We start from the raw sequence: 27,891 nt of genomic DNA on the forward strand, positions 1-27,891 counted from the left end.
GTGGTGATGATGCTGATGACGATGATGAGACTATACGCTGTCAAGGGATGACACGAGGGAGGCCATACAAAGACGAGACGAGACGAGACAGCAGAGACAACACCGAGCAGCTGCGAGATGCCCGAGCTGACAAGCCGAAATAACATGACCCGGGCACAGAAGTCTGCAGAAATTACAGCTTCGCCTTAGCCTTACCAGGGCCCTGTCTAGCCTCCCCGTTAGCTGGCTCACAAGGCCTCAAAGTCAGCAGCCCACCCTTCGAGCAGCTTCTGCTCTCCCCAATGAAACATCGTCATCAGCTGCCCACTGCGAAGAGGCCCGCTATTGGTACTGTCCTGACGTTATCCTGCTTCCTCCGTTGGTGCCGTCTCGACACCCAAAAGCCCTATTACAGCAGGGGTTCCTCGGTCTTCTGCGACTCTTCTGCGTCATATCCTTTGCATTCCCACACACAATCGTTACCCCTCCTTGTGCACTTCAGCCTCTTGGGATCCTCTACTGTTTTTACTGTGTCCCTCTGGTTGCCTGGCTGCCTTTTCTCTTTCCGCCTCATCTTCCGACACCTTTAGCTCTTCTGAGTGACGTCTCCAGCAGCAGAAAGCAGCAGACAAACGAAAGATAGACACTGTGAGAGAACTGCGAGAGAAAGAGAGAGTTCGGCAGAGAGATAGGTAGTGCCGGGTCTGGAGAAATGGCCGACTATAGAACCACCCGGGTCTATCGAGAACGCCGCGAAAGTGATTCTGACGACGAGCGCTTTAAAGCCACCACCGTTACCCGATACAAGGTCAACCAGCCGCGAATAGAACGATACGACCGCACTGAGAAGTTTATTGAGATGGACGACGAACGACGCTCGCGCTACTCCGGGGAGCGTAACAACGACTATGTAGAGTATGAGCGGAGAGAGCGCTATGTCCCTGACAGGCCGCGCTCCGCCGTCGATGTTGAAGGCGATCGCACTCGCACCGTCTTTTACGAGCGAGATGTTGAGCGCCGCGAGTCGGACCGCGACTGGGAGAGACGCCCCCGCCATCATGATGAGGATGTGCGCATCGAAAAGAGGGTTGAGGAGCGCTTTGAGGACAACCACGGCCACGAGGTTGAGCGTTATCGCAAGGAAACCGATTATTATCGAGAGCCGGAGCACTCTTCACCTGTTGTTGTGCGCCAGCGCGCCCCGGACCAGAAAATCATTGTCCAGGAAGCGCCCCCGCAACAGATTGTCATTCCCAGACAGGACCCGAACATCATTGTGCTCAGGGAGAGAGAGGGTGATCGAGAAGTCGCCCGTGTTCCCTACGACGAAGAGTATTATTACCGCCGTGAGCGGAGAGAGGTCGGCGACCGCCGTCAACACCGCCGCGATGACTACCACAGCGATGATGATGACTATTACTACTCTCGCCGCACCGTTCGCCGCAACCGCAGCCAGAGCTCGGATCACCACAAGCGCCACCTCGCTGAGGGTGCCCTTGCAGGCGCCGGTATCACTGCCCTGCTCGCAAGTCGCCCCAATGAGTACGGAGAGATTGCCGAGGGTCGTGGCAAGAAGGTTCTTGCCGGTGCTGCTCTGGGAGCTATTGGAACTGAGGCCATCAGGCGAGCTCACAGCGCATATGAAGATCGCTGGGGAGACGGCGACGAATCCCCCGATCGCCATTCCGCGCTCAAAAAGGGTCTCGGCCTTGCGGCAGTTGCTCTCGCTGCAGCCGGCGCCGTCAAGTACCACCAGGCCAGCAAAGCCGACAAGGAGGAGAGACGCCGAGGCCGCAGCCGAGGCCGCGGCTACTATTCCGGCGATGACTACTACTCGTCTTCTCGCTCGCGCTCTCGCTCGCGCCGACCCAGCCGTAAGCGCAGCCTTTCAACCTTGGCCAAGGCTGCTGTTGGAACCGCCGCGGCTGCTGGCCTGGTCAAGCATTTCCGCGACAAGTCAAAGTCGCGATCCAAGTCACGACATGGAAGCAGATCTCGTAGCAAGTCGACGCTGCGACGTGGCGCTGAGCTCGCCGGTGCCGCCGCTGCTGCTGGCATAGCCGGCAAGGTGTGGAAAGACCATCACGACAAGAAGAAGGAGAGAGAGAGAGAGGCTTCGACCTCTCGTGGATTCAGCGATGACGATCATCACGATCGCGATTATGATAGGCGCGACTCTCCCAGCCGAAGCAGGAGCAGGAGCAGGAGCAGGTCGAGGGCCAGATCCCTTTATTCCGAAACCGCGGCTGATCCTGGGCTAGGCTTGATTGAGTACGGGCACGATCCCCTACCACCCGATCCGCGCTCTCCCACGGGCCAAGGATATGAATCCGAGGCCGAGGAGAGGCGACGAAACCGACAGAGAAGACGTGAAAGAGATCCCTCTTCTGGATCCGATGAAGAGAGGAGACGGAGCAGGAGCAGGAGTGAGCTACGAGACGCAGTGGGCGCGGGCGCAGCGGCCGCTGGCATTAAAGCGTACAAGGACCACAAGGACAAGGAGAGGAAGGCAAAGGAAGAAGAGAGGCGGGAAGAGAGGAGAGCGGGGCGGAAGGAAGAGAGGAGAGATGAGAAGAGAGAGAGACGCTCGAAGGAGAGGCGCTCAAGGGAGCGCGATGAACAAGGACAACGTGAGAATCCCCCCAAACCCTCATAGCCAAGCAAACTGGCTGTCTGTAAACGATAACTTACTTTTGAGCTTTGTGCAGGCTATCCCGATGTCCCTCCAGACGCTGGCTTCTTTGATGAAGGCAGGCCGCACTCCCCCCCAACTGCCTCTGGCGGTGCCTACTATCCCCCCTACCCCATGACTCCGGGATCGAGCACTCCCGGAACCGCCCCCCCTCCAACCAGTATTCCTCCCCCAGCTCCGCCTCCACCTCCAGCGGTCCCGCCGCCAGTTGGTGTTCCACCGCGAGAGCACAGCTACACGCCGTATACTGATCCTACCGTGCCTCCACCTCGGGAGTACCATCCCTACGTGCCACAAGACTATCACGGGTATGCTCCTCCGCCCCCGCCGGCCGGTCCCCCGCCACCATCCGGACCGCCGCCTCGCGTCAACTCCTCGGGAATACCCGGTTACGTACCTCCACCGCCGGCTGGTCCGCCTCCTTCGGGTTCGGCACCTCCGCCCGGACCTCCCCCTGCAGGACCACCGGCGGGCGGTATCTTCCCGAATGATCAAGTGAGTGACCTCTCCAGAAGCAACAGTCTGCCTAATCAGAAAGGTGGACAACATGAGGGTGCGTTTGAATCGTACTTTTGTGCGGCAGTACCTTGAATTTCTTTTGATTCAGGTTTTGTTAGGGGGAAAGTCGTTCATTGAAGCTAACGTGTTGCACTAGAGGCTGTAAAACCGCTCAAGGCACTACCGCCGCCTCGCATTGAGATTCCTGAGATTGTGTTTCCTATTCGTACCAGGAGAAAGTCTGTGTCGTTTGGACCGCTTTCTCCGACGAGTTCGAAGACAATGCAGATGCATAAAAAGGAGCATGTCATCAAGTCTGAATCAGACAGTTCCGAGTCTGAGGACGACAGGCGGCGTGAGAATCAATTCAAGCGGTCGAGCCGCCACCGTCGACTATCATCTGACACGACTCACGACCGCTCTCCTAACCGCGATGGCGAGGGTAGACATCGGAGACATCGTCACTCTGATTCAGACGACGATGTTGAGAATCTACCTGATCGTTTCGACTCGCATGGCAAACCACTGGATGGTGGACGTCACGGCAAGAACCGCATCGTTACTCGAAGCGGCGAGTTTCACCGTTCAGCACAACGGCCTGGCGGCATGGAAGTTCACGGCGGATGGGCGCTTGGCGGGACTGACCCTGAGCAAATCGAAAAATTGGTGAGAAACGTGACGGGGGCTCTGGAGGGGCGGAAAAGCTGGGTGAGTGTGATTGGGGAGGTGCTTGGTGGTGATATGCTGGGACAGTTGGCGGGACCGTTGGCGGGAGTATTGCAACCTCCTGGTGGTGGTAGCGGTGGTGGTGGTGAGGGAGAGGGGAGGCGCAGACAGATTGAGGACGACGATTCTGATAGGGAGAGGAGGCACAAGAGGAGGAGATGATGGGATGATTTGATGACGATGACGACTTCTGATGACGATATATTTCTTGTTTTTTGTTTTGTGTCTCTGTCGTTATGTCTCTCTTCTCTTTTTTTACGTTACGTTATGATTGATGAATTTTGTTTTTTCTCTTTTAATTTATATATCGGGTATAAGAAATGATGGGCAAAGTTAATTTTTGGCTTGTTTGTTTTCCTTTTTTGGTCAGATTTATAGAAAAGAAGCGAGTGCTTATGATATTGATGACTTTATTGATGATGATGATGTGTGGTTTTGAGTGATTGGGGTTTAATGAGATGGAGATTGGATGAGAATGGTTTGTTTTCTTTTTTTTAATGAAGTTTGTTTATTTCATCTTGTATTTTGATGAATGAAGATGATTGACTTGTATGTTATGAGAGTGTTTGATGAAATATTGCGTTGGCTGATGAAATAAAATGTGTGATGTGGTGAGATGCAGGGTATGTCTGTTTGGCGAGCGCTTCAATACGTGTGCAGTTTCAATCAGCGGTAATCTTAGCTGATATCATCACGATAACGAGAAAATAACAGAGTATACAACTTTGTGCATTGACCAATTTTCTTAACAAGCCACGCATATACTTGATAGCCACATGAATCACAACAGTCCTAGCTATGGATATGTAAAGGGTGAATCATCAGTAATACTTAGTAGATACGATTCAGCACAGCCCCAAATCTCTATCCCCAAATTTCAGCCCAAAAACATTCACAGTGCTATTCCAATATTCAGCCCAACTCAAATAAATCAGCATATGAATACTTTGTCCTCAAAATAAGTAAACCCAATAATACGTGTAAAGTAAATGTGTCAACCGGAATCCTTCATCCGATTACCGACCCTGCAGCTCCGCCTCAACGGTCTCACCCTGTTTAGGCATCCTCCATACGATCGGGAAATTCCACACACAAGGCAACAGGATGCACTGCCCCCCTTATTTCTTCAACACAAGAGGACACAACTCCAACTAAATCATCCCTTTTTGATACTATTATCTGATTGTGCCACTTGTCCGTAAGATTCTGGATCTTTGTCTCGTCTGATAATTGATAAAAGTGACGTATATAAAAGGATGACCCGCGCCTATGGCTTCAGGGATCGGGATTGATCAATAATACCTACGGTAGGCACCTGTTTTAAGAGCCGCAGCTTTAGCAGCTTTAGGCAAACGCAAACGCAGTCCGCGGCCAGAGTTACGGTGAAGCCCCGGGCAACTTAATTTCAGCCTCCAATCGTTATTGTTCCATTTATTATATAAAGATACGCTACGCATACTTCGTATACACCATGCTTTCCAGGCTCTTCAAATCCATTACTTCCACAGCATCTGAACAACAACAGCCCAACATGTCCGCCAGTCGATCTGCAAACGGCTTCATCCGCGTGGATTACTCGTCCAACCAGGTCGACATCCCCGAAACATTTCTCACCGGTCCAGCCTCTAATCCCGTCACATTCCGTCCAGTGCCATGGAAAGAAACCGATGTACCTGAATACGCCAAGTGCAAGGCCTGGATCCTCGACAACGTCCTCTCCCTCGAAGAGTGTAACGAGCTGATTGCCCTTGCCGAGGCCTCAGCGCCGCGCGAGAAGCCGGAAGATTCGCCCTGGAGACCCGCCCTGATCAGCGTTGCGCCCGGGGTGGAAACTCGGGCTCCGGGATACCGCAACAGCGACCGCATCATCTGGGACAAGCAGCTCCTCGTGGACCGTCTGTGGGATCGTTGCGCTCAGGCTGAGGGACTGCAAGAGCTGGTTGCCACTGCCCCGTGCTCGAGGCCGGACCACAACCGCGGCAGAAAGGGCACATGGCAGTTTCATGGGCTGAACGAGCGGATGCGCTTCCTCAAGTATACGCCTGGCATGTTCTTCAGACGTAAGTAGAGCAGATTCACTGAGAATCATGCGAGACGGAGTATTCAGCAGCTAACATGCTATCTCAGCACACTGTGACGCGGCGTACCGAGCCGACAACCCCGATGGCCCCATTATAGAGACGTATTATACCCTGCATCTCTACCTTAACGATGAAGGCCTCGTCGGCGGCGCAACCGCCTTTTTGTCGCCTGATCGGAAACGGCGCCTGGATGTCAACCCCAAGGCGGGCAGCGTCCTCATTTTCCAACACCCTCTGCTGTTACACGAGGGAGCGGATGTAATCGAAGGAACCAAATATACCATGAGGACGGAGATCATGTACCGTTGGGAGGATGAGGCCAAAAACTAAGCGTCCTTTGTTCTGCGATTGTCATAATATGTATGTATGTAGCATTATACCAACTTGAGAATGAAATAGAAAGGCGAATGCTGAAATATCAATCTCATCGCCCTTGCTTTGGCATCTTCTTTTCCTCCAACGCTTCAATGTCTTTCTTCTTGTGAAAGTGAGGCGCCAGCTCTGCCAGCCATCCAGCCTCAATCGGCATTACGCTGCGCATATACTCCTTGGTCGTCTGCACCAGCTCAAAGTAAACCACCATCTTTTCTGGAGGGTCTATCGACATCAGCACGCTGCTTGGGTGAATCCACACCGTTGTGCTGTTCTTGACCGTTCGGTAGCTGTCGCCGCTCTTCTGCAGGCGTGCAGCGTTGGGAAAGAATCCAGCCGTGATGGCGCGCTTGATAGGTCGTAGGTTGGTGGCGCCGCATGTTGAGGGAGCGACCTCGACGCGCTCACAGAGCTTAGCTAGTTGATCTCGCACATCTCGGGCACGAGTTAGAGACCGCTGCTGCAAAAAGTTCTCCTTGGCCCAGATGGGCGAAAAGCCGCTGTCGACCCACTGATTCCAGATGTTGAGCAGTGTAACGTGGTCGCCACCATCCTTTATTGTGAAGCGGTTTCGGGCGCTATCGGCATGAATCTTCTTGTCCTTTGGTCTGAAGAAGAGTGCAGATGCTTCACCCAGCATGGAGACGATGGAGAGAACTTCTTCCACACAGCCCTCTTTGTCGGCTGCTAGCACGGCCTTTGCTAGCATGGGATCCGTAGGAAACTCGGCCATTTGCCGACCAATCTTGGTCAACTCGCCCTTGTGGTTGAGAGCCTGGAGGGCAAACAGCTGGTTCAAGGCACCGATGAGAGTCTCTGTCGGAGGCGGATCCATAAACTCAAAGTCCAAAAGCTCATTGATGCCCAGTGACTTGAGCTGCAGCACGACTCCGTTGAGGTTTGTCCGCTGGATTTCCGGCAGCGGCGATTCCTCCATCTCGTTCATATAGGCGAATTTGGTATATAATCGGAAGCACTTGCCCGGCCCTACACGTCCGGCACGACCACTCCGCTGATTGGCTGATGCTCGAGAGCAAGGGACGACGACCAGGTTCGACATGCCAGTGGCTGGGTTGTAGACATTCTCCTTGACGTAGCCAGGGTCAATGACATATACAATGCCGTCAATAGTCAAACTTGTCTCGGCAATGTTTGTTGCTAGTACGACTTTGCGTGCGCCGTCTGGAGTAGGTTCAAAAATTTTTGCTTGGAGTTCTGATGGCAGGTTGGCGTAGATAGGACAGATGACCAGTTCTTTGATGCGATTTCCTAGCTTCTTTGCCGTCTCTGCAATTTCCATTTCGGCGGCTTCAATCTCGTCTTGTCCAGTAAGGAAAATGAGAATATCTCCTTTGCCTTGGGTTGTGTGGATCTGGAACACTGTTGTGATAGCTGCAGCTAGATAGTTGGCCTCGGGAGCAGGGGTATAGTAAATGTCAACGGGATAGCGTCGACCGGGGATGTTGAAGATGGGAGCGTCGTCGAAATATGCCGCAAACTTCTCGGCGTTCATGGTAGCAGAAGAGATGAGGAGCTTCAGGTCTTTCCGTTCTCTCGCCAGATCCTTCACCAGGGCCAGCAAAATGTCCGTATGCACTGTCCGCTCGTGGGCCTCATCGATCATGATGGCCGAGTACCCTGCCAAGTCTGGCTCAGTCATAAACTCTCTCAACAACATACCATCCGTCATGTATTTGAGAATCGTCTTTTCGCTGGAGCAGTCTTCGAATCGGATAGAGTAGCCGACTTCGTGGCCAAGCTTGACACCAACTTCGTCGGCAACACGAGCAGCTACACTCATGGCAGCCACTCGTCGAGGCTGTGTGCATCCAACTTTCATGCCGTTCTTTGTATAACCGGCCTCGTGAAGATACTGAGGGAGCTGAGTAGTCTTGCCACTGCCAGTTTCACCTACAATGACAAGGATCTGGTACTGCTCCAAGGCTTCCAGGAACTGATCCCGGTACTGGTAGATGGGCAGACTCTTCCTCGTCTCCTGGATGGATAGGGCCTTCTTCTCTGCTGCTTCGATCTGGGCTTCCAGAAATTGCTGCTCCTTGGTCAGAGTCTTGCCCTCGCCTGGCATCCGTGAATCCATACTCCACTGGATATACTGGGCATCGTCCAAGACATAGCTGTAGTCTTCGTTTTCCCGTTCCCGGCCCTGGATCTGTGCCTTTGCCTTTGTGGTCTGCTCCCTCTCCCACTCGTCGTGCTCTGTGACAAACTTCTCCTGGCCGTACTCATCCCGCTCGACATGGCGTTTATACAGCGCCTCTTCCTTCTTTTTCCGGTCCAGCTTGCCCTTTTCGGTGATGTAATCCTCTGGCATCACGTATCCATCCTGGTGGTCGTCGATCCTCAGCCGCTCCTCGGCCAGGCGCAGCAGCTCTCTGTTCTTTGCAAACTCTGCCTTTTCCCTCTCCGAGAGCCTGACGCCGCTCCTGAGCTCTGCCGTCTCCTCGGCGACTTGCCTCCTCAGCAGGGCCAGACGCTCAGCCTCTCTCTTCTTGAGATACTCCTGCCGCGACCTCATGCGGCTCTCCTGGTGGCGATCCGAGGAGGAACCGCCGTCGTCCATCGGGACAAAGGCATATTTCTTGGAACTCATCCTGCTGGGCTGAGCTGCTTTGTAACAGTAACAAAAGCCTCACTTCACTTGGACCAGGCAGAGAGAGATGATGCTCTTTGTTTCTTTTCTCTGGCTTGACCGCGGCCAGCCTGTTCAAGGTGAGACGCGATGCTTGCCTAAAGTAGAGAGCCAGTGTCGAATTTTAGTGGAGATGGAGATGCTGGGTCTCTCGTTAGTCCGCTGTTAATCCGCCAGCCAATCGGCGCACTCCGATAGCGCTGTCAACCGGCTTATCGGCGATGATGCATGCTGCAGGCTAATTTGGCCCATTGAATGCCGCTGGAAATGTTAACACGCTGTAAACTTACAAACCGTCGTTCGGCCTTGTGTCGAGCTTGTCTTTCCTTTTGCACAGCCCTGCCACCGAAGCAGCTCAGAAGGGGAGATTTGGCTTTATGATCCTTCAGATCTCTAATCCTTGTTTCTATTCTTCTTCTTTTTTTAATTTGAGCATCATTGGCATAGTTCACAGAGTACCTGCACATCATGATACTTCGCGGGGCGATCTTCGTCTTGCTGGCGCTGGTATCGCTTGCGTTCTGCGCCGAAGACTTTTATAAAGTACGACAAGATTCTTTCTCCTCCTCGAGTATCAATTATGCTAACGTGCTTGGATTAGCTTCTCGGAGTCGACAAATCTGCTACAGACAAGCAGCTCAAGTCTGCGTATCGACAGCTCTCCAAGAAGTACCATCCAGACAAGAATCCGTATGCAATCCTCTGACTAGACGCTGCCTCTCTTCTTGCCAACGTTGACTAATTGCTTTGTTGTTCTTAGAGGCGATGAAACTGCGCACGAGAAATTCGTTCAAGTGTCCGAGGCCTACGAAGTCCTAAGCGATTCCGAGCTTCGCAAGGTCTACGATCGCTATGGTCACGAGGGCGTCAAGTCCCATCGCCAGGGTGGTGGTGGCGGCGGTGGTGATCCATATGACCTGTTTAGCAGATTCTTTGGTGGCCACGGCCACTTTGGCAGATCCAACCGTGAGCCCCGAGGCAGCAACATCGAAGTTCAAGTAGAGATTTCCCTTCGCGACTTTTACAACGGCGCAACTACCGAGTTCCAGTGGGAGAAGCAGCATATCTGTGAAAGGTGCGAGGGATCAGGCAGCGCAGATGGAAAGGTCGAAACCTGCAATGTTTGCGGTGGACACGGTATCCGGATCGTCAAGCAGCAGCTTGTTCCTGGCATGTTCCAGCAGATGCAGGTTCGCTGCGATCACTGTGGCGGCTCAGGAAAGACCATTAAGAACAAGTGTCCCATTTGCCATGGCAGCCGAGTCGAGCGCAAGTTGGCGACCATCAGCCTGACCGTGGAGAGAGGCGTCGCACGAGACTCCAAAGTGGTGTTTGAGAACGAAGCCGACCAGAGTCCCGATTGGGTTCCCGGCGATCTCATTGTCAACCTGGGCGAGAAGGCTCCATCCTACGACGACAACCCCGATCGCGTCGATGGCACTTTCTTCCGACGCAAAGGCCACGACCTGTACTGGACCGAAGTCCTCTCCCTACGTGAGGCCTGGATGGGTGGTTGGACGCGCAACCTCACCCACCTCGACAGGCATGTTGTTCGTCTTGGCCGCGAACGAGGTCAAGTCATTCAGAGCGGACATGTGGAGACTGTTCCTGGAGAGGGCATGCCCAAGTGGCACGAGGAGGGCGAGAGCGTCTACCATACTCACGAATTTGGAAACCTATACGTCACATATGAAGTCATCTTGCCGGACCAGATGGACAAGAAGATGGAGGGCGAATTCTGGGACCTCTGGGAGAAGTGGAGGCTCAAGAAGGGTGTGGACTTGCACAAAGACAGCGGGCGGCCCGACAAGCCGCATGAACGTGATGAGTTATGAGATGTGATAAAAGAGGGATACAATTGCAGCAAAAGGGGAGCAAGAGGAGTTATGTAGGGCACCATGTCATGTAATCTTTTCATCTACCATAGACTTGTGGATCGTATATATACAGAGCGTGAAAATATCATCTGCTATGGGATGTTTGTGTGATGTCGCTATGGTCAGCGTGTCTCGTGGAAGAATAATACAAGGCCAATTGCTTGATGGAAAGCTACAGCAGTCATCTTGAAACATGAACTCTCCATAATCACTTCCATGGGACACCCTTTGCAGCTTTCTGACTACTCGGACGCTCTCTGTCTCTTCCTTTTCAATACCTCCAGATACCGACGGACTGGTACATGTAGGTAGCTTGGTCAGCTTCTTCTTTTGAGGGACATGATGGAAAGAGTCGAAGTACTTTTCAATACAGAATTCTACAGTGTCTTGTGGTGCGGTCTACATGTATACGTATGTAAATCTTTTGTATAAGTTAATTGGTTCCATTAAGGTATACTTCTGATAGGTAAGATATACTTTAACCCTTAATAATACTGGTCAAGTAAACAAACAACAAGCCGCTGTATTCCCATGATCTTCCCAATTTCCCTTCAATTTCCCCGAGTTACTCCCTTGGGGGGATAGGCCCCTTTCCACATGCCAACCAGTTCATCATGGCCCTTTCCTGCTCCCTGAATTTGGGCATGATGATGAATTCGCTCTTCTCCTTCATTTGGAAGATGCGGAGGTCTTCCGCCAGAGCCTTCATGGCAGCTTCGCTTTTGATGCGTTCTGCCTCTGGGAGGACCGGTCGGGGAGCCGGTCGGACGGGATTGTTGCCGCTGCCCACGGGCCGCCAGCTTGCTGGTCTAGAAGGAGGGAAGATTGGACGAAACATGACTTGGCGTTGTCGTGGTATGGAGTGGTGAGTGATGTTGAGGTTTGGTATGGTTGAGTGAGGTTGAGAGGCGTTGTTGTTTGTAGTGGTGGATGTTTGTAGCGAGGTACAAGAAGATTGTACTATTGAGAGTGAGAGTTGGATTATGTGAGCGTGTGAAGAAAGCTGGAGCTGGATGTGCGTTTGTGTATGGGTGAAGTTGAGGAGGGGAGAGCTGGGGGGATGAGGCCCCCTTATATAGACGCCACTAGAGAGAGGAATTTGAGTTCAGACGATCTTCTGGATGTTATCTATGGTTTCTGTAGTTTGAAAAATATGAGGCACGAGAATGGAACTCAATCTCGCCCTGAATTACGCCATGGGCCACGTAGGTTACGAGGGTGTAAGGAGGCAGATGTTGCTTCAGTTAGACGCCGATTCCAGGACAAGACGGAGAAGCAATTGAGAAATATATAACATCAAAATATGGATCTTTTCGACTATATAACGTAGCTGAATGTCTTGAACGTTTCTCCCGTTGGACATAGGTGATACTGTGTTGTTGACTAGAAGCAATCTCTTGTATATTTTGATCTCGATAATTGCAAAGTGTTAGCAGCTGTTTTATAAACAACGCAATTATTACTTTTACACCCCCCCTTGACAAATGATACCTCATCGACCGGTGACTCATCGTCAAACTATCGCCATATCAGAGTTCCTCTTACGCAAACCTGTGGTGGTTTATCGTACATGGCAGAAATAACTTCAGTAGCCCATCCACTGTTGATTAAACAAACTCTGTGAGCATCACACGTTGCGATGGTAACCAGCTATACTATTGGTGCAATGAACCATATTCGGGTTATCAAGATGGCGTTATTTTGTTTGTGGCGCTCAGTGTGGTATGACTCATGAGCGAATGATGGCCTTGCTGGATTGCTGAGAGTACTTGCGGGATGTATTTATTTTGGACGTAGTATATCCGTTTGTATCGTCAATGGCGGTGGATTCATTCCATTGTGTGGATAGGGGCTTAGCAGAAGAGTGGTTGCAAATAGCCAAAGTGCGTAACAAATTTGGGGAGTATATTCGAGCTCTCCGCGATAAACCGATGTTGATCCGGCCGTGTATTGTTGGGCGTACAATTCGTAAGAAAATTCCAAGCTTGTATTATCAAACGAGCGCCTGTGATCAAGTAGAGCGGGCTTCTTCAATCTGCAGCCATAGTTTATGCCCAGCGGTCTCATGGATTGGCTTTACCCACAAGATATCGCTTAACTCTGCCTGCAATGTCTTCCAGCCATCCTCGCCAAACATGTTGTTCTCCGATGTGGCAGTTGCTAGATGCTGGAGGAACCATTGCTGTTCAGCGGTTCCATCTGTAGCAGCCATGCCGCCGATGAACAGCTTCCACCTTGTCAGCGGTGCTGAAGAGTGTAGACAGCCCTGGATGGAATCTTGGAGCTTCCGAACCAAATTCATCGAAGTCACGTTTAGGCGATCTGTAGACACGATGGATTTGATGTATGTGATGAGGCAGATTCGGAGGCTGTCGTCGCAACTGGACATTGTGTCGGACTGGCAGTTGAGTAGGCGGTTGTAGAGCCCAAAGACGGTCTCATAGAGATAAGTCGTGTCCAGCTTGATGTTTCGAGTCATTGCATCTTCAATAGTGGTACTGACTTGTAAGACATCTTGAAATATGCTGAAAAGACTCGATGGAATCCGGCATTCAGATGGGAAGGACTCAGATGCCTCCGAGTATGGACTATCTTCAGAGGTAGTACTTGGAGAGTCACATAGACCCTCTATGAGTGGGGGTCTATCCAGGTCTACCGCGATGTCAAAAACGCCTCTGATAGGATAATGTTAGCTAGAGCTATCCAAGCGTGAAGTTGCGATTCTTACCGGTATAACTTGGATCTCATCCCCTCATGAATCTTGGAGAAGCCTCCTCGTAACTTGACGAGTTCTGCGAGGCCTTTGGCGTGAATCCATGCCTTGTCATAATTGCCTTGTTCATTCTGCGCCTCGTTAGTTGGTGTGGCCGACGAGGGGAATACAACCTGAAAAGCAGAGAAAGGTGTCAAGAACTTACACTCCACATGGACAGGCACGAAATTGCACCTAGGGTTTGATCCGAGGGAAGAGCGCCGGATGCGACTCGGCCCTTGAGCTGTCGTAGAGCTTCATCGAGAAGAGTGTGGGAATCTACATAGTTGGAAGAAGCTCCCGTCACTGCAGCAAGCGAGCTGGCGGATAGAGATAAGATGATGCACCGCCAGACTTCGTCCTGCATCATTCTGGGGAACCAGTCCCTTTTGGCAGGGTTGAACATCAGGCATGGAAGGGTGTAAGCGTCAGCGGCGATAGAGTGGAAGTCTTTTTTTCCGTAGTCAGTTATTCTGAGATGCAATGATAAGATGGTAAAGCGGCATACAAAAGTTTATATAAAGCAGTGCATGCCCAACCAGGGTCACGGGTAGATCTGGAAGATTGGCGCTTGGATTCGGAGACAACGACAACTTCGGCTGCGGCTGCTGTCTTACAGGGACGACGGATCGCTCTTTGGGTGAAATAGATGAGCCTTCATTACGCCGCTTGCGCTTGTCTTTTGGTCGCCTTGCTAGTTGCTGGTCTTTGCGAGGCGTGTATGAGACAAACTCCCACGACGCTCCGTCGGCAGCCTCGCTTTTCGCCTTGACGCTTTTAGTTGAGCTTGTTGATACAGTTGCCAGGGGAGTTGGGTCGGGAGCTGCGCGCATCGTCTTGGAGCGAGTCTCCCATTGAATCTCGCGCCCGGGTTTAGAGCTGCCGACCTTGTGGACCAGGAAGACGGCATTGCTGGGGAGAATGACGCTCTCGCCTTTGTTCGACATGGCGGCTGAGGGGAGCTAAGCTGGACTCATAGACTGGGGTTGAATATCTGTACTGTGAAGCTGCAGATGAGGAGGGAGGCAAATTGATCGTGAGAAAGTCGTGTGATGGGATGAATTACCGACACTTGACGACACACTTGGAATACGGCCAATGACAAAGCAAGCACCCATTTCGGTCGGTCCGTCGGTCAGCTTCAGGATTTTAGTGCTGGAGCTTGTTATCTCTTAGACTCGCACCGCCACAATTGTTCCATCAATCGACACTGTTGCCTCAATGCATGATCTTCCTTTTATATTGCCCTTCTGGTTTGTCAAATCAGATTCATTATTCGTATTTTGGGCAGATTTAAAAATATTCAATAAGTGAATGAACATCACAATGCAGAGCTCAGTACTATGGCAGCGCGCTTATACGAGAATTTGGTGGCTCTACGCACAACTCATGATATTGCTTCAACTCTATCCTCTGACGTCAACCCGCAACCACAGCCCAAAAGAACAAAAGACAAGACGACCTTCTATTCAATAAGCATGTTGAGTAAGCTGATTTGCTGTAACTGCGCTGTATTCGCGCGTGTTAATTACTCTTACCAATTACTCTCCATTTGCAACTGTCCACGAGCCGTCCCAGTCCTCGTATTTATTTGAAATAATGTATTATAACTGTGCAACTATGTCCGGTGATTAGTATGTATATACTCCAAATGTCCTCACTATATCGCTAAAGTGCAAGAATTGGTAAGCAGCAGCAATATCCCTGTCAGCGTCGCACCACTCTGTCAACTAATCAACAAATCAACTTGAAGTCTCCCTCGACAAGGCGATTTGCTGGGCTTCTAGCGCCTGACGAAAAACTCCTAAGCGACGTGCGTTAGCTCCATGGATCTCGCTCGCTTTCGAATAATTTGACTCGAATAAGCAGCTTACCTGCAAGCTGCCACCTCTTGTCCAGCCACATTAGCGCGGTCTTAAGCTTCTCTACACGAGTTTCGCCCCAGTCTCCTCCGTTTTTGGGACGTTCTCTCTTCAAGAGTTGGACTGATGTCAGGTATAAAATCTGTATTAAGAAGGGGGAAATTTCGTCCCGTCCGCGGCGCGCTGCGGTCACCATGTGTTCGTAATTGGAACTGTCCAAGACGTCCGCAAGAGGCTCTATAAAATTATCCGGCATCTCAACAGGAATCTTTGAGGAGGTGTACATTGTGATCAAAGAGCTTCGTAATCTTGGTGGTCAGGTTTGGCTGCTCTATAGGCCTAGGGATATAATTACTCACATGTGAGAGATTGAGTGAAGCTCACAGCTTGGAACTCCGTTTCGCCATTTGCACTCCATCTGTCCAAAGTAAAGCAGTGCCTTGACTGTGCGTTCCAACTGCTGTGCCTCATCTTTTAGAAGGTGTGATTGCTCATCTCGCGAAGACATGAGCCGGAGCACTTTGGATAGCAGCACGAAGGCTTGTATTAGCAATGCAAACCTCCCAAATTCCATGCTGACGGGATTTTTCAGTAAGGGGGAAAAGGGCACTTTTGTAGCCTGCAAAATATACATTAGCTTTATTGTAGGGTGACTTTATTCGTGATGAAGATACTTACTCCTTCGTCCCAAAGCGCATCGTCTGTGGGCAGAGGATCCTCTGGTCTGGGTTCGTCAATCGCAGCTGGACAACCTGGACAAGTCATTCCAGAGAGTCTAAATCTACAGTTAGAAATGCACAGTTATGTCTTGCCTCATGATCCCTCAACTCACCGATCCAGTAGAAACGCAGACCACCACACCCTTTTCCGTTCTTCTTCTTCCACCCACGATAACGGTAGCTTCAACCTCTGCATTCCTCCAGGTTGTATCCCTAAACCATGCGCGTACCGTACACTCGCCGCTACAGACATGAATGCAGCAGGGTAGATTGCGTGCCCGATCTCGTAGAGTGACACCAGAATCATCCCCTGAAGAACGCGAAGAGAAATCACCCCAGCTGTTTCAAGTTCAAAACCGAACTGTTTTGCTGCACGATAAGTTGCCGTTCTGGCTGTTGGATCCACAACAGGAGCGTCACCTTCTGGTGAAGGAGGACGCCATGTCATCAGCTTCATGGCGAGCAACAAGAAGCCCAAGTCCCCAGCAGGACCGAAACCTTCAGCAGACACATGCAAGTCGTCATAAAAGCGTTTTCGGGAAACCATGGGGAACCAGGAATGAATCGTGTGAAAGAAAAGGCGGCCAATTTGCTCCTGCTGCTGGTTGCTGCCGAGCTCTCCGGCAACATAGCTCGGTATGCTGGCTCTGGGTAGCTCGACATGATGATTGTGGAAGACGGATGGATCAACGAAATACAAGGCTGGAAAGGTGGAAGGCGGAAGAGTGTATGGATTTGGTGGGCAGATTATTGATTGAACTGAAAGATAGTTTTCCTCAAAGGAATCTGATTGCTCAGAGTTGATGGGTGAGATCTTGTTGACATAGTCATAGTTGCAGCGCCGCTTTTTCCTGCTGTTGCATCAGCGCCATTCTTCATATATAAAAAATAAATCCGATTCATCATCTTTCATGAGGGTTACCTACTTTGTGCATTCGAGACATCGTGGAAGCTTCTTATCGCAACGCCGTTTCTTCGTCTTGCACGAATAGCACGCATTTGACGCAAGGTCGGGCTTTCCCCTCACGGGTGCCATTACTAGCCGGAAGAGGCGTATTGAAAAGAACCTCGCAAACTGGAAAGAAAGGTACGTCAAATAAATGAACGGATAAAAAATGTTAAAGGCCATCCCTGTAAAGGTACTGTTGATAAGCAGCGTGTTGTTGAAAGAATCGGAATTGTCCTCGTAAAGCGCATCACGTAAGCACCACACGTATCCATTTGTCGACGGCCGCAGCATGATGATGATGATGGTTACCGCACATTGCATCTACCCATTATAAGTCAAGTACGAGTTGGTATCGCCCTTTCAAGGTAGGATTTTGCGCGTATACAGGGAATATATATAAAAAGGGAAAACACTTTACTCCTTCTTGATGGCATCATGATGTCATCGCCTTATCGGGCTCTTTTGGCTTGTGTCTAGGCGTCATGGTTGATGCTAACTCGAGCTGAATTCGTCAGCCTTGGCCTTTGGGGAAATGTGGCCACAATTTTATTTTACTGTTAGATGGGTGTATGGAATGTATGGTTTTAAGCAGCTATCCGTAGTTCTTATTTAAGCGCATGGTAGGCTTGGAAGAAGCAACCTTATGACTGTTGAAGTAGATGTCCGCATTTACATAGACTATGGCTACTTCTTTAACCCATAATACTTGAATGGTCCAAATTTCTATTGTAATTCCACTACTGGGAAACCTCGGTGAATAGCTACACCTGAGATCTAATGACAGAGACTGAACCAATCGTAGGGTCAACCTTCTCAAACTCCTCCACAAGTTCCTTCCAGAGCTCCTTTTGCAGCGTTTGGCCATCAGAGCTCAAAGAGTAAGGAGACCGACTAGATTTATGAGATTAGTGACGGATATTATGCCATTCAATTCGACAACTCGAGGGACACTTACGGAGCAATCATGTTATCGTCGAGATACTGACCATGAACCTCGTCATCAGCGACAATGGCAACAATATAAGTCAACGCAGATTCATCGACTGGCAATCCAATTTCATCCATCATCTTCCTGGCAGCGTCTCTCATTGGTCCATCAGGATAACTTGCGCCGAAGTTTGTGAGTGTCCACGGAGGAGTAGGCTCGACTACAACGACCTTCTTCTTGTCAAGACGCTGACCCAATTCGTTGGTAATTAAGCCATTGAGAAGTTGCGTATCGGGATATCTGCGAGGATCAAAATTGGCCTCGTCATCGAGGTGCTTGATCACATCGTGAGTGAGTTTCTTCTCAGCGATGGAGGTGCCGAATTGCGTCCAGCTGCCAACCATGACGAGACGGCTTGGTGCGCCCTTGACTTCAGCCGTCTTCTCAAGAAGAGGAATCAATTTGAGGGTCAAATAAGTAGTAGATAGTACGTCTACCTGCAGCATCTTCTCATGACCCGTCGGCTTTGCAATACTGTACTGTACGCCACCAACAGCTGCGTTCATGACGGCGACATCGAGCGTAGGTGTCGTCTCTTGAACTTTAGCAGCAAATGCTGCAACACTCTTGTAGTCTTCCATTTCAAGCTCAAAGACATCAATCTTGGCACTGGGATTTGCAGCTGCGACGGCAGAGTCGCCGAGCAGTTTGACCTTCAGTGCCTCGCCTCGAGGCACGTTTCGGACGCCCATGATTAGCCTATCGACTTTGCGGACAAGAATATGCTTGCTGACAGCCTCTCCGAGACCATTGGTAGTTCCAGTCACCAAGATTGTCTTGCCACTAAAGTCAACAGCGTTGAGGATGTCGAGAGTTTCCTTGGGCAATCGAGTGCCATTACCCTTGCCTTGGGTACCGTTGCCTCTGGGGACTTGCATTTTAAATCAGTGATGATTTGTTGAGTTGAGTATACAATAGTGTGTTTTTGTGATGAGTTGTGATGGATGAGGTTCATTTAATGAGACCTCGTCTGCCCTTATATACCGTGAGCCTGCTGCTCGGGTAGGCCTTTGATGGCATCAGGAAGGAGGATTGGTAATTCGTCATGTCATTGACCTAAGAATATTACTAAATCAAATTGCAGTGATGGATCGCAATGAATTGCAGATTTATGGCGAAATATAGGGTTCTGGATTCTCTTGGGAGATGGGAGACTGCGATTACAGGAGAAGCGCCCGCAGTGCGGCCGCAAACTGCGGCCGCAACTCACCCGCAGACAGCCGCACTTTCAACCGCACAGTTGAAGAGCCACATTATGAAGGAAACGAATAAATTACTTTCATTATTAATAAGAGTGAGCCTAATATCTTTATGACTGTTGCCATTGGCAGCTGATTTCTAACTTTCCCACTGTTCTTGTAGATATTCTACTCTGCGAGAGAAGTCGGCTCTCTATCATATGACAGGTTGCAAAAGATTTCGAAGTGAATAGCACACATCCGTCATAAACAGTTCAAAATATGTATTTCGGAGTCAGATTAAACTAGCTGATGCCTTATCCGATGCCCTATTTATGTCGCTAAGCAAATGCAGTTGATAGAATGTATGCCTTGTACATTCAACAACGCCGCATGCTAGGCGACCTCGTGGAAGAACTCAAAAGGGTAAACCCAGAGTTAGAATGGATATTTTGTTGCGTAACAACACAAAATTATCAGTTGAGAACTAGTTTAAAGAGCTGTCATCCGGACCGCGAGTGGCTTTGCGAGAGTGAGCAGCCTCAGCCGAGCAAAAGCCAGATAACCGCCCTTGTTCAATCCATCCAACTTTCGATGCGGTATAATACTCAAGAGCTAGCTTCACTCTTCGGTATCTATCAGATACTCCTTTTCATCAGCACTTGATCTCGAGTTGCCAGTTCGACCCTTGTGTGTGCTTAATGGTCCACGTTGAGCATTGGCAATGGGCGTGTACTCTTTTCCGTTGATGATGACGGGCTTCAGTATTTTCCCTACGAACGTTGTTAGCTCTCTGCAATTTATCGGAATATTTCCCTACATACCAATGCCCGTGAGGTGATAATTGATGAAGATGTTCTCCCAATTCTTCTTTGGCGATGAGTACACCTCGTGCATAATACTCAAATGCTTATGCGTCTTGCTCAGCTCGACAAACCAATCCCAGGCCTCACGATGAAGCGGGGCGTGAGCGAATCGATTGATATCCTCAACACTACGGAAATAAAGCACCGACATGAAACCGTTGGCCTACGAAGTATGTGAGTGATGATTCTCTCCACTAAACGTGAATCACTTACCGTCGGTCGCTCATTGGCAGCTTTATACCCACACATGCCAAGAACTGTAATTTTTGTCAGCTTATGGGCATTGCCATGGGTAATGGAGTAGAGTTGAACAAGGTTTGGAACCTACAGCCGGAGTCCGGATCATTCTCGAGATCCTTCAACATCGCTTGGAATTTGAGTGAGGTCTCCAGCCCGCCTGCTCCAAACATACCGAGGGCGCTGTTGCGATGTTGTGTTAGCAGGAATCATTGCGACAGATGGAATATATAGACGAGCGTAACGCACGAATTGTTTCTGAAGCCCAGCATAATGACGGCCATGCCTGTCCCCGACGGCTCACTTGGCGGTTTACCGTCCTTGTCGGGAATCTGCACGGTATACTTTCCCATGATGACATCTTCCATCTGCGTGTTGCGAATGAAGCCGTAGTGCATGAGCATCGTGTGGGAGATTCGGTAAAGCAAGACGAACGCTGCCGGCGCAATCGCGAAAGTAGGTCGGGCGAACAAAACTAAGAGGCCCTGGAGGGTGGCTCCAATGGCCATCCACGTCGAGATGGAGAAGTTGTCGCGGACAGTCTGTAGAAGCCTCGGGGTCAGCGCCTGAGTTTTTTCCCACCTCGTCTTATTCGTGATGCCTGGAATCAGGATTTCATGAGATGCAGCGGGGACAACAAACATTCCAAAGAGCAGTAGAAGCGATTTGCCTCGGTGTAACCTTGGGGATCTTGTCAATTTGCGGCGCAAAATGTTGGAAATCCATCTTGGTGGTCATTTTTGAGATGTTGTGGTTCGGAGTGTGGTATTCATGAGATCAACAGAACAGCTGGGGCATGCTTTTGCTTATATATGTACTAGAGATTCAAGATATGTCTGAGAGTTCTGACAGTCATCCAGCAAAACTATGCAAGGGAAACTTTAACGGATGCAAGGGCGCACTAGATGTGGCAACGCAGACGCCCGTTTGTGCAGTCGGTTTGTGCAACCCGTTTGCAAGTCGTTTTGCCAACCGAATGCGACTTTTAGCAGCTCGGCAGTCGAGACAAACAGCGACCAATGAAATGGTGATCCATCGGTGTAACCAACTTGCCGTCAATGCCTTTGTCCAACACCCCCTCCCAAGTGCGTGGCCTGATGACCACCATCTTTTAGCTGAAGGAATTTGGCTTCCAGGTTGTCAAAGGGAGTCGCCGGGCTAAGGGAGTCAGCCTTACACGTAGACTGGTCTTGATCTTACGGGGGCCGGGTATCTTCTACGGAATATTACATGTAAAGAATGGGGCACTTCGGAGTATCTGTACATTGGGAGATTGAATTCCGGCAACAAACAGGGATTAGACCGAGTGCGAAACCGGGGCCGAGTCCGAAGTGTGGCGCATGAATCAATGACGAGGAGGTTTTAGTTACATACTTGTACATGTGCAGATATCACGGAAATGATATCTTTCTAAAAGGAGGCGAGTGATTACATATCAGCTATTATGATGGATTAGAATAGATACCTAACTCTGAGGAGACGGCGTGTGACACATAGAATTTGGTTCCAAATTTCCAGTACTTCTAGATAATGGGAAATGGTTTATTTCGTTTTCTCATAGAATAGTATTCATTAAAACAATCTCCCACAACTTTTATCTTGGAAACTTATTAGAAGAAAAGGAGAAAGATGCGATACGCTTTGAGATTACGCCTAGGGAATTGGCCCTGAACCGGACATCCTAACTAACACCACTCTTCCAGAACCATGACACAAAGCCATAACCGTGTCTGGTGGGTCTGTTGGCAATGCAACCTGTGATCCATTAGGCCATACTGCCACTGTAGAAGGTTGGTAATCGGGAGGAAGCCATAGTACATTATGCCCATTCCATGTGATCCAACATTTATCGGTGCTGAGGCCATAGCCAAAATGGGTTGCATTTTGGGTATTATTAGCAATTTGTTGGTATTGACCCTGATCCTGAATGACATCTGAAACTGGAGCCAGAGATTGGTCTATTATCAGATGAGCTCCCGTTTGATGTTGTAAACCTAATTTTATAGTACCAATGTTGGTATGCAGGTACGAGGCGGTATCGTCAAAGGACATAGTCTGTATTGCAGCGTTTATATTAATCGTCTGTTGCTTTTGGTTTGTTGCCATATCCCAGATGCTTATGATTTTATCGTCTGACGCCGAGGCGAGGTAGCGGATATCTTCTGAGAAGGCAACCGAGATGATTCTACCACTATGACCCTTGAGCGTTTGTTTCATTTTGCCCGTTGCTGTGTCCCAGATTATTATAGTCGTATCGTCGGATCCCGAAGCAAGGTAGCGGATATCTGCTGAAAAGACAATTGAGTTGACCCTACCACTATGGCCGGCCAGGGTGTGTTGCTCATTGAGTGCTCTTGTATCCCAGATCTTCACGATATGATCCTCGGGCCCTAAAGCGAGGTAGCCGCCATCTGATGAGAAGACAGCCAGCTGAACCTCCTTGTGCTGGCTCTCGAGGATTTGTAAATTAGGGCCCTCAATAGATTCCACTATAGTTTTAACGTTTAATAACCACTCGGGCTCTTCTGTTTTATATACCTTCCGTATAAGGCTATCCGATGGACTGAATACAAGGGCTGACGTATATACCTGGAGTGGATTATTTGCGATCAACGAACTGTTCTGCTGCATAAACCGGCGCAAGTCTTGTACAAGTTTCAGTAATTGGTAGTCTGATTGGCCGGCGGATGATAACCTCTTCATTGATCAGCTTCATTCTCAGCCATCATGGCGCTATTGTATTACTTACTTTAAAAAAATCACTTAATCTTGGCCTAGATCTCCCTTGGCCCTGAGCTTGCTTTGGAGTTTCGTTTGCCATTTTTTCCTTTGAAGTATCAGTTTCATTCTTAATTATTACGGCGGCACTTGCTTACATTCAGTAGATGCTCTAGCCTCGTCGTAGAACGAATGCCATCTTCAATATGCCCTACAAGGCCCAAAGCCTCCAGCCAGTACAGGGAGTACTTTCGAAGGAACAGGACGACCGTCTGGTACTTCTTGTCGCCAACCTGGTACTGAGATTGGCTATTGCTATTGTGCATATCACACAAATGGTCGATCCAATGAACGCAAGAATAACGTATCGCGCTTAATGGATCTGGATCTGGTACCTTGATTTCGTTGCTTGAGAGCCCAGGGTAGTATACATTATATATATTACGTCGTAACGTTGTGGACATAGCTTGTATCGACCGCAAGAAGATGTCGCCGTGGATATTAGCAGGACTAGGAAGGAACGCGGTAGATGGTGCCTTGTGGCTGAGGTAGTCCTTGGCTGACGGATGAATAAAACAAACTTGGCTATTTCTCACAGTGAGAAATGAGCCAGAGAGTCCTATTGCCCTATGGATTGACTCGACGTCTGCGTGGCCACCATCTGGGGACTCAAGAAGGGAACCAAGCTCGGCCAGTGTAACAGGCCGGTACACAAGCGACACGGTTGCAAGGATCTGACAACAAAATGCAGTATCGTTGACATCTTCCTGTTGATGTATCTGCTCCATCATTCTCTCATATACAGCATCAAGTGCAGGTGGAAACTCACTTAGCTTGATGAGGATATTTCGCTGTGAGATCTTCTCAAGATTCTGGCAGACTAATGCTACCCAGAGAAAGGTACCATTAGAATTAGAGGATAAGTGGTGACGAACGGCATTCTTTGTTTTAGCGTTGTAATTATTTCTCTTCGCTAATTGATTGACTTTGTGCTCGATATATGCATCAACGGCTGCAGAGATAGACTTTTCAGTAAGCTCTAGGCAGAGCCTCATTTGTTGAGTAACAGAATTGAGGCGCTCTTCAATGTCAGGCCAGTTACGACTAGACACTATCCACTTAACGCGTGGAAAGAGGGTGGAATTCTTGCTTATAAAATCGAGCAACTCTGGCAAACCAGTTACGCATTCGTCAAGTGCGTCAATGATCATATAAGCCTGTTCTAGGCTTGCATCTTCTAAAATATTTAAGAAGATTTCTGATAATGCCGACCATGCATTCACATCCTCAAAAATCGCCTTCCCTTTATGCTTGTACTGTTTTTGTATATGGGAGATGAGCGACGGTTGCTGCTCCACAATTAGGTAGATGAGGCCTCGCAGCACCGCTGTGGCGCTGTTGATGCGCTCGTCGGCGGCCTGACAGAAGAAATAGGATAGCAGTGTATTAGCTTTTTTATCCTTGAGTCTCGTTTGGGGCGTCAACTCATTAACAATACCGCAGAGCAACATCGTCTTGCCCTTGCCGGGGTCACCCTTTATCCAGAGTAATCGGCTCTCTTCATCGTCACACCATTGTCGGAAATCGCTATGTTCCAGGATCCAGCGGTATGAAATTTCAATTAAGCCGCCCTTTGTGGCCTCAATGCGAGCTTTGTCGTGGCGGGGGTCAGTGACTCTCAAGTCAGAAAGGCAGCGATCTTCCGCCTGGTGGATATGTACGGCATTTCCGATATGGGCTCTTGCGTTGTCTTCAAGGTCGACGGAGTCGACGTCCGTTTGATGGAGGTCTCGGAGATTCATCTCTAGAGCCTTTGCTTCATTAGTGAGTTGCCGAAATTTTGTTTGGCTCTCTTCGATGTTATGTTGTTCCATATGTCTTTGTACAGCATACTCGGCTGCCTGGATCTCGCTGAGCTGGCCTACCCAGTCATCAACCCTTAGCGTATCTCTGAACATGACGGTAACCCGATTGCCATGGTAGAGGCAAACAGTCCTCATCTGATATGAGATAAGTTTCTTATAGAGTTGTACGACATGCTTCTCCAGTTGGGCTTCTAGTCCCGTGGAAGACTGCTCGACTTTGTTCTCGTCGAGAAATAGCGACACTAAGTTCCAGTACCATTCCATTCTTGACAACATATAAGCGATGCCTTTGCGATTGTCATGCGACTTGGTCATGGGGTCGGAAATAATCTATTCTCTGTTAACGGGGGATAATTTACCATTCTTTCTTCAGTTACACACCTCTAGCCCATAGCAGACACCAACCAAGGCGACAGCGGCTTCCGGAGCGGCCTTTACCTCCTTGTCTACTATTCCCCTCAATGCTTGCACTGCTTGCAAGCCTTCGTCGGTTCCTACTTTGGAGGACGCTACCTTCTGCATCTGGTCGAGTCCTTCTTGGACTAACTGTAGCATTTGGCGGCATCTTGATTCTTCAGTGATGAGAGACTCCAAGTTGTTTTGGCTAAGTTGAGCCATTAGGATCCTCTCGTAATCATAGATTAGTTTCGGTTCTTCGTCTTTAAGATCGTTGTAAGCTTGATCCCAAAGCCGTTGGAGCAGCTGGCGCTGATAGAAGTGCCGCAGAAACGGGTCAGGCAGCCTCGCTTTCTGGTCGACATTTTCGATACCCAGATCGATCCATTCGTTCTGTGGCGATGCTAGACCTGGAGCTGCTTCCCCGTGGTATATTTCGTCGAGAAATGAATCCTCCTCTATTTGCAGAGTTTCATCTCCCTCGGCGGATCCAATTTCGTCGTCCAGAGTGCTCCTTTTTCCCAAGCCTTCATCGCTGCTGAATGATTGCGATGATGAGAAGACATGTATGTCGCCACGTGCGAGCTTTTCTGTTGACAATCGCAGGGTGAGCAAAGCTAGGAATTGTAAATGGTCGGCTATATGATTCATCATAGGATTCATTGTAGAATTCATCACAGGGTCCTTTGTGGGAGCAATACTCTTCGTCCCTAAGTCAGTCACACTCCGGGATGTTCGATTACCAGATTGCTCCTCTTCAGGCTCTAAAATCTCGAATCGTACTGTTTTGGTGCCCTTTTTTGTATGATCAAAATCATTCTTTAACCCTGGTGGCGACGTTACTAGCATTTCGTTTGAGGTATGTGACGCGGATGATACTGAGAGTAGAGGAACATTGGTCGGTTTGTGTCTATCGTCAAGTGGCAGGCAACAGAGGGGACAGATATCTGCGGGCGGGCCAACTTTGGATGCCTCTTGGGATCCAGAGTGAAGAAATCGATTGTCATCACTCATAGGGTTGGATGGGCCTCGTCGCCAAAAGACATCATGATCTCGCTCAGTGTGGGCTCTCCAGTCAGATCGGCTCGCAAAGGTTGGAGATTGCAAACATGAGCTCGAAATGCACACAAAAGGTAATAAATCTTCGTTCACGTGGCATCTGTGTCATACTTCTTAGCATCAAGGATGGGAGTCTTCAGAGGACCGACTGACCTCCACCATACGTTATCAGTATAATTAACCTTGGGAAAGATTTTTTGGCAGAGAGGGCAGGGCTTCTGAACTTCTCCATCTTCGAACTGTGGAGGGCTGGGAAATTTTGCTGTACTTTCGAGGACAGTTGACGCTCCAGCGCGCCTTAGAGACGGTATCTTAGCTTCTGCTATCGGTATAGCAAATCGGGAACCCAGATCTGATGCCAGAGTCCCGGATAGAGCTGAAGTCCCAATGGAAACTCTGCTTGGCTCGGTTTTCGGCGAAATAGGATTTCGATCTATGGCTGAGGGTTGTGGCAGTGATTCTTTGATAGGCAAAGGTGACGATTCTCGCCTCGATTGCGCGGATTCATCTCGAGACTTTTCATCGCGGCGACGGTCTGTGCGCAGCTTCTTCTCGTGGGACCGCCAATATAATAGCTTCGTATGTCGCTGTGTCATTGACTTACCCAAGTACTTACGGAGGCTTTCGGAGGCTTCAGGATAGAGCACGTTGACCGCAAGTATCGCCTTAGTCTCAAAGGAAGAGACCTCTGCAGGCTTTCTTGATGCGAATGATTTGACTCGGGCATCAAGAGAGGAGGAAGAAGACTGTCGTATATGAATGGCGAGTCTATCCAATTCGTTTATTGATCGCTGGATACCATCAAATTCGACTTCTCTTCTGTCCACCTCGTCATCTGAGGACTCATCCGAACTTGGCTCACTCGGGTCGATGGTCGCTACCATTCAGTAAGCTTGCCATCCCAAAAAGGCTTCTTGCAGTAACCTTACTTTGAAGTAGATTCACATTGAGCATGTCTAAAACCAGAAGAATAAGGTCGCGGTACTGTGGATAATGTTTCAGGCGCTGGTCAAGACTTCCGTTCTCCCCGGCGAAGACACCGAGATAAGCCGCCCAGTCGAGAAATCTCTTCTCAAGTTTCTGCATCACAATTTCGTACTCATCTTGCCGTTCTGAATTTAAGAATTGGAGGCTCTTTCTGAAGTTGGATTCGCAATTAGTGGCCACAATCAAGATGGGCCGCTCTACCTCTTCGCTCGGGCCGAACCCCTCGAGCTTGGGAGCTGCTTGATGTCCAAGGGCTGCCATCGCTAGGCGTTAAAGGACGCCTTTTCAGGGATTTTGGCTAAGATATATCTCTAGAATGTGTTTATTTGTGGGCGACAATCGCCTTCTCTCGTCCGCCTGCTGGTTGTTTGGCGCGAGAGAATGCTGCTGTTCATTGAGCTGAGCGGAGAAGATACTACACACCTATTCAACCTGACCAA

The 27,891-nt window shown here is 49.5% G+C and overlaps 8 protein-coding genes across 8 annotated transcripts; 3 read left to right on the top strand and 5 right to left on the bottom strand.

Annotated features, from left to right (window-relative positions):
- Positions 1-144: 144 nt before the first annotated feature.
- V8C40DRAFT_279622 (uncharacterized protein) lies at positions 145-4,057 on the top strand (the record flags this gene model as incomplete). The annotated part of the gene is made up of 3 exons (XM_083221262.1): positions 145-2,609; positions 2,688-3,224; positions 3,327-4,057. Exons 1-3 carry the CDS (start codon positions 692-694, stop codon positions 4,055-4,057), a joined length of 3,186 nt encoding a protein of 1,061 aa, XP_083079756.1. The 5' UTR covers positions 145-691.
- A 915-nt stretch (positions 4,058-4,972) lies between these two features.
- V8C40DRAFT_231578 (uncharacterized protein) lies at positions 4,973-6,403 on the top strand. The gene is made up of 2 exons (XM_083212952.1): positions 4,973-5,955; positions 6,023-6,403. Exons 1-2 carry the CDS (start codon positions 5,367-5,369, stop codon positions 6,304-6,306), a joined length of 873 nt encoding a protein of 290 aa, XP_083079757.1. The 5' UTR covers positions 4,973-5,366; the 3' UTR covers positions 6,307-6,403.
- V8C40DRAFT_20888 (P-loop containing nucleoside triphosphate hydrolase protein) lies at positions 6,182-9,094 on the bottom strand. The gene has a single exon (XM_083212091.1). It carries the CDS (start codon positions 8,957-8,959, stop codon positions 6,401-6,403), a length of 2,559 nt encoding a protein of 852 aa, XP_083079758.1. The 5' UTR covers positions 8,960-9,094; the 3' UTR covers positions 6,182-6,400.
- A 181-nt stretch (positions 9,095-9,275) lies between these two features.
- V8C40DRAFT_231583 (uncharacterized protein) lies at positions 9,276-11,233 on the top strand. The gene is made up of 3 exons (XM_083212953.1): positions 9,276-9,541; positions 9,600-9,688; positions 9,759-11,233. The coding sequence occupies exons 1-3, from the start codon at positions 9,467-9,469 to the stop codon at positions 10,831-10,833; spliced, it is 1,239 nt and encodes a 412-aa protein (XP_083079759.1). The 5' UTR covers positions 9,276-9,466; the 3' UTR covers positions 10,834-11,233.
- A 933-nt stretch (positions 11,234-12,166) lies between these two features.
- Positions 12,167-14,714, bottom strand: V8C40DRAFT_231584 (uncharacterized protein). The gene is made up of 4 exons (XM_083212954.1): positions 14,136-14,714; positions 13,794-14,077; positions 13,604-13,719; positions 12,167-13,550 (listed from the first exon to the last, which is right to left on the bottom strand). The coding sequence occupies exons 1-4, from the start codon at positions 14,572-14,574 to the stop codon at positions 12,887-12,889; spliced, it is 1,503 nt and encodes a 500-aa protein (XP_083079760.1). The 5' UTR covers positions 14,575-14,714; the 3' UTR covers positions 12,167-12,886.
- Positions 14,715-14,996: 282 nt separating this feature from the next.
- V8C40DRAFT_231587 (Zn(II)2Cys6 transcription factor) lies at positions 14,997-17,569 on the bottom strand. Its single transcript, XM_083212955.1, has 6 exons — positions 17,135-17,569; positions 16,322-17,059; positions 16,168-16,264; positions 15,849-16,108; positions 15,502-15,788; positions 14,997-15,431 (listed from the first exon to the last, which is right to left on the bottom strand). Exons 1-6 carry the CDS (start codon positions 17,476-17,478, stop codon positions 15,370-15,372), a joined length of 1,788 nt encoding a protein of 595 aa, XP_083079761.1. The 5' UTR covers positions 17,479-17,569; the 3' UTR covers positions 14,997-15,369.
- A 2,014-nt stretch (positions 17,570-19,583) lies between these two features.
- On the bottom strand, positions 19,584-21,556 carry V8C40DRAFT_231589 (uncharacterized protein). Its single transcript, XM_083212956.1, has 6 exons — positions 21,069-21,556; positions 20,676-20,968; positions 20,518-20,609; positions 20,403-20,446; positions 20,148-20,352; positions 19,584-20,096 (listed from the first exon to the last, which is right to left on the bottom strand). The coding sequence occupies exons 1-6, from the start codon at positions 21,162-21,164 to the stop codon at positions 19,945-19,947; spliced, it is 882 nt and encodes a 293-aa protein (XP_083079762.1). The 5' UTR covers positions 21,165-21,556; the 3' UTR covers positions 19,584-19,944.
- A 505-nt stretch (positions 21,557-22,061) lies between these two features.
- V8C40DRAFT_231591 (uncharacterized protein) lies at positions 22,062-27,821 on the bottom strand. Its single transcript, XM_083212957.1, has 6 exons — positions 27,394-27,821; positions 26,618-27,341; positions 25,391-26,564; positions 23,303-25,339; positions 23,176-23,253; positions 22,062-23,123 (listed from the first exon to the last, which is right to left on the bottom strand). Exons 1-6 carry the CDS (start codon positions 27,710-27,712, stop codon positions 22,080-22,082), a joined length of 5,376 nt encoding a protein of 1,791 aa, XP_083079763.1. The 5' UTR covers positions 27,713-27,821; the 3' UTR covers positions 22,062-22,079.
- Between the last annotated feature and the right edge of the window lie 70 nt (positions 27,822-27,891).

This window comes from Trichoderma camerunense (assembly GCF_050948025.1).
Source record: "Trichoderma camerunense strain CBS 138272 chromosome Unknown V8C40scaffold_1, whole genome shotgun sequence".
NCBI lineage: Eukaryota > Fungi > Ascomycota > Sordariomycetes > Hypocreales > Hypocreaceae > Trichoderma > Trichoderma camerunense.